Here is a 12,339-nt window from a genome sequence, read left to right on the forward strand (position 1 = left end):
GGAGGTTCTCTAGGAGAAAATGTCCTGTTGATGTCAGCGGTCAGAGGAGAATGGCCAGACTGCTCTGAACAGGGAACAACTTTTTTTATAACCAATAGATTTAAGTAATTTTCCTGATGACTTTCTGGTCTTAGTCATAAGTCTTGTGTTTTATTGAACTTGATGAACATGGTGTTCATTTTGTAAATGATGGTCTTCCTCAGAGTCAGAAAAGGAGGAGGAGCAGAATGTGGCTCCAGTACTGTATCTGTCATCACCTGTTAGCTTTTGGTCTCTTGTAGGTTTGACAGTCTCATAATAGAAATGTCAAAGATTTGACGGGTTGAGAGGGACGCTGGCTTCACCTGTACAAACACACTCCATCGCTCTGAATTGAGGTTAAATATCTGCAAATATTGTGTCTCACATAATTGGAATTTTTTTCTTTTAGTCCTCATCTGTCGTGGTACTTAAAAAGCCTGTCTCACAGCGAGGAGTGTTTGGGGTTCCAGAAGCGTGTCAAAATGTTTTGAAATGTATTTAGTCATGCCCATTGATCTGCACCTGATGCTTGGCTGATTTGATGTCCCTGAATGCTCCAGTTTACACGACCCGCTGCTGCTGCTATATTGGTGCTACGATCGATCAGGGCCCAGGGTTGAGGACCACCTGAGCATTACTTTGTATTTTAACAAGCACGGCACTATAAGTCATATGCAGGAGATTTAGGAACTCAGAATGTCAGAAACAACCAGAATATGGCTTAGCTGATGGCCTCGTTTAGGCTGTCGTTTTTAATACACGTCATAAAAACGCAAAAGTTAGTCGTGAGTGTGAATCCACATATCGGTGTTATTTTTGTCCATCCAAAGAAAATCAGAAAACAAAAATAAGATTTATGTTTTTCTCAGTTCTTCAGGAGTCTAACATAAGAAACAGCCTGGAGTCAAGAATAAGAGCTGGCATCATTCCCATCTTACAAAGGCCTGGTCAGTGTTACATAAAAGATGTTGAGACCAGTGTTTCTCAGGCTCAGATGGAAGATTTAGAAAATACTTCCTATGTTCTTGGTACCCAGGAGAAGCTTGGCAATCACACTTCTTTGCAATTCATGTTATCACCGCAATTCTCAACCTGTTCAATGCATTTTATACCAAAACAAAGTCTGTTAAGCACATTATCTGAGCAAAACCTTCCCTCAGTTCAACAATCACTCTTGCTATGTCCGATTAAGATCCGAGTGTAGTAAGATGTTTATATTGTACATCAAAGAAAAAGAACCCCAATGAACCACCAATCCATTATGAGCAGCGCTTGGCAATGGTGGGGAGGAAGAACTCCCTTTAAACAGGAAGCGGCGTCCAGTAGAATCAGAGCCAGGGGCAGACATGTTTGAGTTTAAGACTTGGGATGTTTGAAAGAAGAGATGGTTGCTGTCCAGGTGTGTGCTAAGCAACATGTTAGCATTAGCCAACACCTTCCAGTAGATGGTAAACTGGGACTGAGTGCTGTTGGCGTGTCCAGTTTGGGTGAAACCAAAAGACCAGCAGCTTTTCTCTTGAGCTGGTCCTTAGTTTGTCTGCACTGGTGGTTTGTTAGGGGAAATGTGTGTGTGTGTAAATCATTTACAACTTTTTGTGCGGTTATAAGTTGAAGTTGTTGTTTTTTTTATTGGCATGTCATTTGGGAACCACAGCTCTCTGCAAAACTACTGAACTTTACACAAATAAGATGATTTCTGCTTTTCCAAACAGTGAGTCTAAAGATAGAGGGAAGTATATATGAGTTCTGAGAACAGTGAAATTGTGGGTTATTAATAAAGTTTCGACTTTGGAGGGGACTTCATTTCTGGGTAACAGTCTCGTGTTTTCTCTTTTTTCAATAATGTTGATGTCTGAAACACACACACTGGGTTCCTTCATGAAACAAGAGCAGTTGCTTCTTTCTCTCACTGAGAGTCACTTCACAGCTTAGAGGAGGTGATGAAGAAAAGCTGAAGGAATCTAAACAGCAGACAAAGCTTATTTTTACATTATTATTTGCCCCGATTGTTGCTTCTTCTTTTTTTCATCTCAAATGTGTGTATCCGTGTGTGTGTCTACTATATCAGTGATGCGAGCTGAGCTGAGGGCCGCTGCGCCTGCTGACTGGAGCCGTATAGATCAGCAGAGTGTTGGAGATTATGTCCATTGATCGGACAGGAGGGGTTTGTGGTTTGATTCTGTGTTTTGTGATTTCAGGGGCCGAAGGAGCCGTGTTCAGCAAATCAGTGGAGACGCCGCATGTCAGAGCTGAGCCGTTCAAAGAGCTGCGGTGAGTCTTTCCACGGCACACAGCAAGCGCTCGGTCTCATGCAATACATGAACAGATGTACCCTGAGTTCACGTCAAAGCTCACAAATACTGCAGCAGTGTAGTGAAATAAAGTGCTCACAGAAAACCAGATCAATCCATCACATCGGTACACCGCACAGATGGCACAAATTATGGGAATTAATTAATGGAAAAGCATTTGAATGAATGTGAATCGGATTGACAAAACTGAGGTACACTTCAACTGCACTCCTATGGCAGGAGCGTAAAGATTACACTGCTTTGATGCCCTTTCTGACTTTAATAATACCAATAAGTTGCAAAAATGATCACCCTCTTGTATTCAGTAAGACTTCAGAGTATAACCGAGACCACAAACATATCACAAAACGCGAGGTTTTTATTCACATAACAGTTAAAAGGAGCTGAGAGCCTTTTTCACACAGACTTCTACACAATGAGGCTTATTTTGCAACTAGAAAAGTCGCCCCCTGTAGGCCATTAAAGAGAATGCAGGATTAAGGCACTTATGAGTTGTTTTACTGCAGTACTTAAGTGGTACAGCAATAAAAATTAAAACAGCTAATATGATTATTCTGGGAGAATATTCCATTTTTAATAAAAAGTGGTTAAATCTTGGCGATACTAGTTCCCTGACATTCTCCCATTAATTGTCATGGTCCTGGGTCTCTGACACACTATTTGAAGCCTGTTCTGGATTTTTGGTTTGGTTATCTGGAATTAGATATGTTCAAGGTCCTGAAACCCTTTGACTTTTGTTATGTATATGTCTTGGTTCTTCATGTTAGTTCCCCTTCGTTTCCAGTCTGTCCTAATCTCGTCTCTGTGATTGGTATCACCTATGTGAAGTCATGTCCCAGTCGTGTCCCTGTGTTCTGTCTCCATCGTTTTCTGTTTTCCCCGTCTGTTCTGACAAGTTCATGTCTTAGTCTTAGGCTGTATCCCAATTCACGGTCTGCAGCCTTAAAGGCCGCATTTCAAGGCCGATTACGTCACAGCGGTGCGCCGAAGGCTGTCCCAATTCAAAGGCTGCTCGAAATGCGGCCCTGAAATGCGTCCTTCATTTCCCTGAATTTTAAGGATGTGGCGGTGTAGACTTTGTGGCCCAACATATCCCAGAATGCATAGCGCGGCGGTGGGTGTGGATAACTTTGCTGAAAAAAAACGGCGGATGAGGGGCGGCCGAAGAGTAAACTTTAAGTAAGTACTGAATATTATGTCACTTATTTATGTGCAAATGTTTAATAACGAAGAACATTAAAACATTACTGTTGGTCACATGTCGGCAAAGTTATGTGACATTAGTGACGTTTGTACTAACTTGGTTTTAAAGCCTTTACTTTAAAATATACGCCGTTCAATAGCTGAGCTTAATCAGAGAATGATCAAAGCTCATGTAGAAACAAACAAATGAACAAAAGATTTTCTCCTTCATTTCTGTCAAACAAAGCTGTATGACACGTTTCCAGCTGTTAGTATCATGGTTGCTAGGCAACCTGGGCAGCGCAACGGAGGCTAGACCGTCCCATTTCACAAGCCTCGCACTTCCGGCCTTAGCGGTCTTTGAGTACGCAGCCCTTGAGGATCGTTGAGGCTGCGTACTTTAAGGCTGCAGACCCTGAATTGGGATACAGCCTTAGTCTCTGAGCTAGTCACTTCCTGTATCATTTTGATTCAGGGTCAGTTTCACGTCCTCATCAGTGATGAGTCTGTTCAGCTGTGTGCTCCAGGTGTGTCCACTCTGCCCTAATCTCCTCCTGTGTTCATGTCGGGTCCTCTCATGGTGTGTGACTCTCCAGTCGTCGTTTGTTCCTGTTCGGCTCCATTGTTGTTTTCGGGTTTTTGTTTCCTTCGCCTTTTTACCCGCATTTAAATGAAGCTGTGATTTTGACGTCCTTCACACTTTGATCACCACACGCTCGTTCACATGACAATACCAGTTCCCTGACATTTTCCCCAAAGAAAATCCTGATTAATTCAGCCTCGCAGGTCCCTTCTTGTAAAATTGAACAGTGAACTGTTGTAAAACAATGAACAGAATAAACCACTTAAAGCCAGATGATGACTATGATGAAAGATTTTGAGGTAGAACAGCTTTAGGTTATCAGCTATCAGTCAAATTCAGCTCAGACTGAGTGTGTGGCTCCGTACTTCGTCGTTCCTCTCCACGGTGTACATGGTGTGTGTTTGCATGTGTGTGAGGCGTGGATGTCTCCGTGGTGTAAACATCTTGTTTATCATCTTTCTCCCGTCTGTGCTGTCAGATGTGATGACAGTCAATCAGAGCAGAAAGTGAGCGAGACGGATTCCTGGTGTGACTGTGGATAACGGGACGTAGGGATGTCTGCGAAGGGAAAAAGGAAAGTTGGAACAAGAAGAGATAACGTCCACACGGTCAAGATTAATACTGGTCAGCGAGGGTAGCCTTTTTCTGTTGAGCTCTTGTTTATTAATAATGTTTGTTCACCTATTTTACCTGATTAGACCTCTCCTCAGGACTGACGGGGTGTGTAGAAACTAATTGGTGTCTTTCTCACTCTCCTATTGCAACCATTAAATTTGCTCCACTTCCCATCACAGATCCGCCCACGTATACTCTACAGTAGCAGAACGCTAATCAACCAGAACAAATGCTGCGAGTGTGTGGGTGGGTGTGTTTGATGGGTATGTTTTGATGGAGAAGTGAGTTTTATTTGCCTTTACTGAAATACAGACTTTTTCACTTCTCATTCGTGTCCGCCCAAGAAGCTCGTTTGTAATTCTGTAAACCAGAGGCTATTTAGGTCTGTTTCTCTGTGCGTATCCTCCTGGGTGATGCCACCGCTTATCGCGGAGGTGCTTCACCAGGCAAAGTTTATATAAAACTACATTTAAAAAACAAAAAAGGTCATTACTCACTAGGTATAACGTAAACAGCAACAGACCTAGAATGCCTTGTGGCGTTTCCATCCCATTAGTAATGCGCAAGCTGAGTAGAAGTTTCTGGCCCTGCTTCATTTATTTGTAATGTGCATGGAGAAGAGGACATTACAGTCAAAACTAATTTAAATTCTTAAATCAGATAGATTTAAAGGTGTATTACAAATATCTGTAAAGTTATGACCCTGATTAAGGATGTGATGTGATGCTGTCCAGAGACTGAGGGCGTCAGAAAGTATGCTGACCTTTACAAAGTAGTTTTGCCCCAAAGGAAAATCAAATTTTAACCTTCCAGACCAAGTTGTGTTTGTCTTAAACCGAACAGATATAGAAACTCAGTTGCTGTTTTTTAGAGTGCCACCATAAAAACGTTGCAGTTTTCCAAGCACATCCATATGCTTACATTATTAATTATAGATCCATCAGAGCACTTTTTTATGCAAGGTAGCTCATAATGTAAACAAGTTTAACTTCCAGCCCTGCTAAACACACTCAGTACAGACTTATATATATCTTTTTTTTTTTCTTTTTTTTTTTAAGGCAAAAAGTCAATCCCCTGATGCCCTATATCTACAGTCGTGATCCAGAAAACAGTGGTTGGAGACAATGGCACCTGTGTGCAATGAACTTCGCTCTCATTGTCTTTGAAACAGCTGCTATGAAGATGAGAACCAGGTCAAAGCAAGTCCTGGTGTGTTGCAACAGTCAAAGCAACAATAGGATGGAGTCAGTCCACTATCAGTTTGTAATTGGTCAAATTGGCAGTTAAAAGCAATCTGTAATCTGCCAATTAACTGTTATAAATCGCTCATCTGTTCCCATCTGTTGCAAATCTGTTGCTGTTTGCATACACAGAAATTCGCATTAAACAGAAATTCACATGAACTGAACCCAGCCAGTTGGCAATCTGTCTGGCAAATTTTTGCAAACGTTCACTAATCTGTCTGAGAGTGACTGCACTCAGTCCAAGTTGGACCAGGATTGTTTGGAGGCATGCTACCTCCCACCGGGCAACCTGTGCAATTGGCTTGCCATCAAAACTAGTCATCCATAGGTTGATAGTCTTGTACACTCAATGCAGTCAACCACCAGTTTGTCATACTCGTGGGGATGTTGCTGTGCTGTTTTTACTGTGACTGAATCAGAACAGCTGTTTCAAACAAACCCTGGTGCTGTACGTTTTGCAAAATGTGTTCAGTGTGGAGTTTCTCGTTGTTGCAACCTGGTCAATTACTTAATTATTTTCTACAAATAAAGCTCACTGCTTTCATTGGTATTGTTCATCTTCTAGCTTTCCATATCAATCCCAAAAGTGAAAAAGCAGCTTGGCAGTACTTCCTCATTTTATTTGGCTCCATCTACTCGATGCGTTTTAGCAGCACAGGTTCTCTGTCAAGGTGTCCTTGGTTGTGAGCTTTTGCCGACATTTTTCCTCAATACTTGAAGTAGGGTGTTGTTTTTGCACTGCAGCAAAGGACACAAAGGACGAGAACTTTCTTTTTGTAATGCTGCTACCTAAACATTGATTCTTACAACTAAAATTCGGTGTATCGAAGTAAGTGGACAGTTTCTTTACTCTATATGTAACATGTTTAACTGTTCTGGCCATGCAAAACAACCTAAACAAAGTAACCTAATGGCATCCCATAGATTAACCCAGGCAGCAGTAAGCTGTTTATTTTGCTTTATCACATGCACTATATAGACAGCAGTATTGCGTGAGCCTATCTACACATTACACCTACAGGAGCATTTACGACATCCCATTCAAATTGAGCCTTGTGCAGCTACAACAGCTTCCACTCTCCTGGGAAGGCTTTCTACAAGATTTTAAAGTGTCTGTGGAAATGTTTGCCCGGTCATCCAGAAGAGCATTTCTGAGGTCAGACACCAACGTGGGACACTCACAATCTCTGTTCTCGTTCATCCCAACGGTGCCTGATGGGGTTGAGATCAGGGCTCTATGTGGGTCAATCAAGTTCTTCCACACCAAACTCATCCAACATTTCCTTTTTGGACCTTGTTTGAAAACTCCAAAAATTCATGGTCAACTGAAGCATTAATATTTTCCTTCATTGGAACTAGGTTTAGGCTAAAGCCCAAAAAACAATACGTGGTGTGTTAAAACACTTGTCTATAAACAGTTCCAACGAGTAGTCATTTCTGACAGTCCTGTTTTAGCATGTACTTCGTCTTCTTCCATCTTATCCAACAGAAAGCAAATAACAGTCTTTGGTTCAGATCCAGTGATTTCAGCTTGCTTGTCACCATCTAAGCCTTAGTGCCTCATCTCCCCTCCAGAAGAAGTTGGCTAAGGCTTAGAGCTGTTAATACCTCAGTCCAGCTGAAGTAATAAAAGATGTAGCTTAGATAATGCTGTCAACAGACAAGAATCTTCTTTCTTCGCTTATTAACCTCTCAACATCCACGTGTTCATGTAGACACCATTTAGCAGTGGGTTGCATTTTTAACTACATGCCAAACAAACAGTTTCAGAAACTATAAAATATATCCTTCAGAGAAACACTCTTACATACCTTTTAGTGTTAAAGTCCTTTTGTTTTTGAGATGATAAGAATATATGTGGATCTTTACTTTACCCTAAACCCACAAAGTGAAATGTGAATCATCGTGGAGAGATTTTGGGCCACTCTTCTTTAGTTTTCATTTAGTTCCTTTCAATCAGAGGTCTGGACTTTGGCTGGGCCATGGTAACACCTTGATTTCTGCTGCAGATTTCCTGCTGTTCTTGGGATCATTGTCCTGCTCCTGATCAAACTTGTGGTCTGACTTTGGGTTGAATTTATGGTAACATTATAGTAACTTAAAGATTATGGCTTTGGTAATGCACACCTGAATGCTTCACACCTGCAAACAACCAAAACTTCTGCTTTTGTAGAGGTGCTCACACTTCCTGATGATCAGCTGTTCAGCTACATATGATTGACAGCATGTAGCTGTTGAAAACTTTCTTTATCACATGACTGCAGAGTTTCCATTATTCTTTTTAGGAATATACTTGGACTTGCCTCAAGGCGCATCAACATGCCTTGAGGCGGTCCAGTACACCATTTGCAACCACTGGATTAACCTACCATGACCCCAGCAGTTACAAAGGTTTGGCCTTAACACAGCAGCACTCCAGCTACAGCAGACTTTCCAGCATTAAGCAGACTGCAGTGCTCTTTAGACGGAAAATGTTCATGTTGTTGCAGTAAATGTTATATGCATGATCTTTCTATCTATATAGCACAATGGTATTCTTTGATCTGAATTGAATGAGAGGGACAGCGGTGGAAAGACTGTGAAGTGAAAATGAGAAAATCTGGAGAAAGAAAAGGGGGAGAAAAGGGGTGACAAAAGTATGGAGCGTGAAGATTAAAGAATAAGAGGGGGTGAGAACAAAAGAGACGCAAGTGACAGTGAAAGAGTTTGAAAGTATAAGAAACTGGGAGGGGGGGGGGGTATTAAGAAAAAACAGTATGGAAAAAATGAAAGAGGATCACTTTTGTCCGAAAGTCTGAGATGAATAGAGTGACAAAAAAAAAAGAGCGTGTAAGAGAAAAACGAGACAAAAAGGGATTTTGAAGAGAACTGAAATAAAAAGAGCTTCGTGTGATAGGAGCGAAGCTATGGAGACGACTTTGATGGGATTTAGGGGTCAAATAGAAAACGACAAATAACTAATAAGAGCATTTCAGTGGTGTTTGCATTGAGATGAACTGAAAGCATCAATCACTGCTGCTTCCTTTCTGAATCATTCGTTCAAATAATAAGAAAGTGATACTTTTACATCACTGATGCAATACATCGTTTCCTAGGTGACACTCCAAAGCCTGTCGTCAGGTCACTGTCCACACAACACAAGAGTCTATAGTCAGGCGTAGTTTTTCTTCCCTCTTCCCCTTTGTTGATGCATCTTTGGTGACAACTAGCCAATTGAGAATGAAATATGGCCCAAACTATCCAATTATGTCAGAAAAAGGCGAGCGAGCTCGTTGGTGCATGGCTAAAATCTAATCTTACCCTAATCTCTCCCAGCTCCTTGGCAGGTAGCAATCGAGGAATCAAATCCTATTTCAGGATATCATATTAACCCCTAACACATTTTCGGGCAGCCAGACACACATCCCAGCCAGAGCCGCCGCTTCTTCATCAAGCCATAACCGTTACATCCATCTGCGTGGTAATACCTTGTCAACAGGATGTGTCTTTGCATCTGAAGAATGCCTTTGTGATTCGCCCGCACTGGCAAATTTGAAAGCGCAGCTTCATTTGTATCCTGACCAACTGAGAGATAAAGGGAATATATGTATGAAGCAATATAAAGGAAAGCGAATGCAGGAGGGGAAGAGAACAAAAAAGCAGAACAGAAACAAAATGGGAGCATCAGTGAGAAGAACTTTTTCTCCCTTTGAATGAAATAACACGTGAAGGTCCTCATGGAAACTTTGGTAGACTTGCATTAGCCTGATCTGTCCCTCGGTTCTTCGTGTATCTTGTAGCGCTTCGCCGTGCACGGTAGCGTAATGGGACTGGGACTGAGACCATGGTGATGGACAGAAACAAAAAAGGTTAGAGACAGTCGGGAACCCAGCGTTCCCTCCAGTAACTCCAGTAACTCTTCTTCTGCCTGTATTGATTACATTTTTATAATTTTAACGTTGTTAGCACCGTTAGACACTCTAATGATGACGCAAAGGCTTCGACAGGCAAGTAAAACCAAAATAATACTGAATACTAAACAGTTTTTTAAAAATCCTAATAAATACTTAAAATATTAAAGCCAGTAAAGAAATTACATCCGTCTTCCTGTACCGTGTATGTTCTGGAACAGCCAGAAGGGCCCACCTGCTGCCTTTGAAAATGAGGCTAGTTTCTGCCTGCTTTCCCTGCGACTGCACCTCCTCTTGTAACCACACGTGTTAGGTGTAGCGTGAAGCTGGAGAGACCGGTGGAGTTAAACAATATCGAGCTGATGACATGTTGTGCTGCCGTAAGTGCAGTAAAACCTTTCCAACAAGCATCAGACAGAACATCACAGCAGCGAAAGCAGGAGAGCGAGACGCAGACGGGAGCGTGTTAGCCGTCATGTCAACTCTCCTGACCACAGTTTGTGATTCGGTGAAAAACATATTGTAAAGGAAAAGCTGCTGGCAGTGCGCTGCTGCTAATCCATGACACAGTAAACCATGAGCAACATAGAACTGAACTGAATAGATCAGCCCGTGGTCACGATATCCAAACCAATCCAAATATCAGCTCAGTGCATCCCTACTAACAGGTTCATCATTTTAACTAGGCCTAATAAAACAAACTGAAAATGAAAGTGAGTCTGAATAGAACTGAATTCAGTCGGCTTCTATTTAAACCCCACAAACTCCCACGACTCCAGGACACACGCGCGGTCTTTTCCAACACCTAGAACAACAGTGTAGAGTCACAGAAACAAACCAACCCCCACATCACACAGTTCTCCCCCAGCCTATGTAACCTCAGAGAGGTGATTGCTGACTCGGTCCAGCTGCCAAATGAGGGTAATGAGCAGCAGGTGCGTCCTGGAGAGAGGGCAGAGTGAAAGAGAGACAGAGGGGTAGGAGGAGCAAGAGACGAGGAGGCGGAGAGAGAACAGTACCACACCCACACAAGGGCAATTTCAAGAGGAGGGCCCACTAGGGCCGTAACATCCCCGTGTGCTGATGGTAGAATGATGAACACAGGGAGGAAGCCAGGTGCAGCCATTTATACATACAGGTTGGGATGATGAGGGCAGTGTAGAGGATTAACAGTTTACACACTGTAGAAATGCAATTTCTTTATCGAAGCTAGCAGTGAAGCACACCTGTTCGTCATCAAATAATGAAACACAGGGCGGCTCCATCTTAAATCACCTGATAGGTCACATGACCACAACCAATGGGAATAATATCCAATCAGAACCACGTCTTATAGAGGACAAACAGCTGATCAATAATCTAGGAGTAATACATATCTCCTCGGCACAAAAAATCACTGCTGAGAAAGACACCAGCCTCACGGCGGTGACGATGTGCGCTGATTCTTCCTGTTTTAAGGTAAAGAAGAAGAGCATGAAGAGATCATATGGAAACAATCAAGATGCAAAACTATAGAAAACAGAATAAATAACCACACACAACAAAAACTCTGTGAACGTCCTGAATTTGAGCCTTACTTCAAGACGTTTTTGCTGCTGCAAAGAGACACAGCCTTGATAGTCATGTGACAGCGGTGCGGGCCAATAGAAGAGAAGGGGCCAAACTCCAAAGCTGTCCCACAGATTAATTTTCAGACTGCTTTTTATGCTTTGGACAGATTTAAACACTTGCTTGAGGCTCAGTGTGAACGTTCACAATGAAAGGACTTGACCTTAAAGGTGCTTTAAAATCACCTGTTCCTTTTGTATTAAATAACTCTCACGTGGACGTCCGCTCTGTCTCGTGTTTTTATTGTCCTCTAGAGTACTTCAGCACGAGGCAACAGCGCTGCAGAAACTGAAATTATAGAGCAGAAGTCACGGCGCTGCCAACCAAGCTGACCACTGTGATCTGTGAAGAAATCACAGATTCAATGAGCGCTGCCTTCAGCTCTTTCTCCTCTTCTTATATCCCATCTGCCCTCCTCTCCATCTCCAATCTCCTCTCCCTTCTCTCGCCTCGCTTTCATTTGCCGTCTTCTCTCTCCATCCTCACCCTGCCCCTCCTCCTCATCCTCATCTTCTTGCCTCAATTACCTCGATCTTCATTCACCTCTCCCTGTCACACCAGGTTCTGATCTCCCTCCTTTCATCCCTCATTCGTCCTCCCATGTCACCCTTTCTTTTTGTTTCATTAATCCGAGCCTAAGCAGTTTGAAAAAGAACAAAACTGCAACAACAAAAAGAAATATTTATTCAGCAGATAGCGCCATGACAAAAGAGATCACGACTCAAGGTGGCCTCCCTCTGCAGGCACATTTAGCACATCTGAGCATTATCACAACTCAGAGAAAAGAATTAAGACAGCACATCCAAGCCCTTATTTCCCCTCCTCCCCCCTCTGTCTGTCCTCTCTAATATCACACCCACTCCTTTCTTCTTCCTCGCTGTCCT

At 42.5% G+C, this 12,339-nt stretch overlaps 1 protein-coding gene across 4 annotated transcripts in view; it reads left to right on the forward strand.

The window, feature by feature from the left end:
• Positions 1 to 12,339, forward strand: part of sgcd (sarcoglycan, delta (dystrophin-associated glycoprotein)) — a 420,239-nt gene that overhangs the window by 388,058 nt on the left and 19,842 nt on the right. For all 4 annotated transcript variants that reach the window (XM_026182769.1, XM_026182768.1, XM_026182770.1 and 1 more), the window contains one exon: positions 2,220 to 2,292. In XM_026182769.1, the coding sequence (XP_026038554.1) occupies positions 2,220 to 2,292 (73 nt within the window). The remainder of the gene's footprint in view (positions 1 to 2,219; positions 2,293 to 12,339) is intronic.

Source organism: Astatotilapia calliptera, chromosome 10 (genome assembly GCF_900246225.1).
Source record: "Astatotilapia calliptera chromosome 10, fAstCal1.2, whole genome shotgun sequence".
Taxonomy (NCBI): Eukaryota; Metazoa; Chordata; class Actinopteri; order Cichliformes; family Cichlidae; genus Astatotilapia; species Astatotilapia calliptera.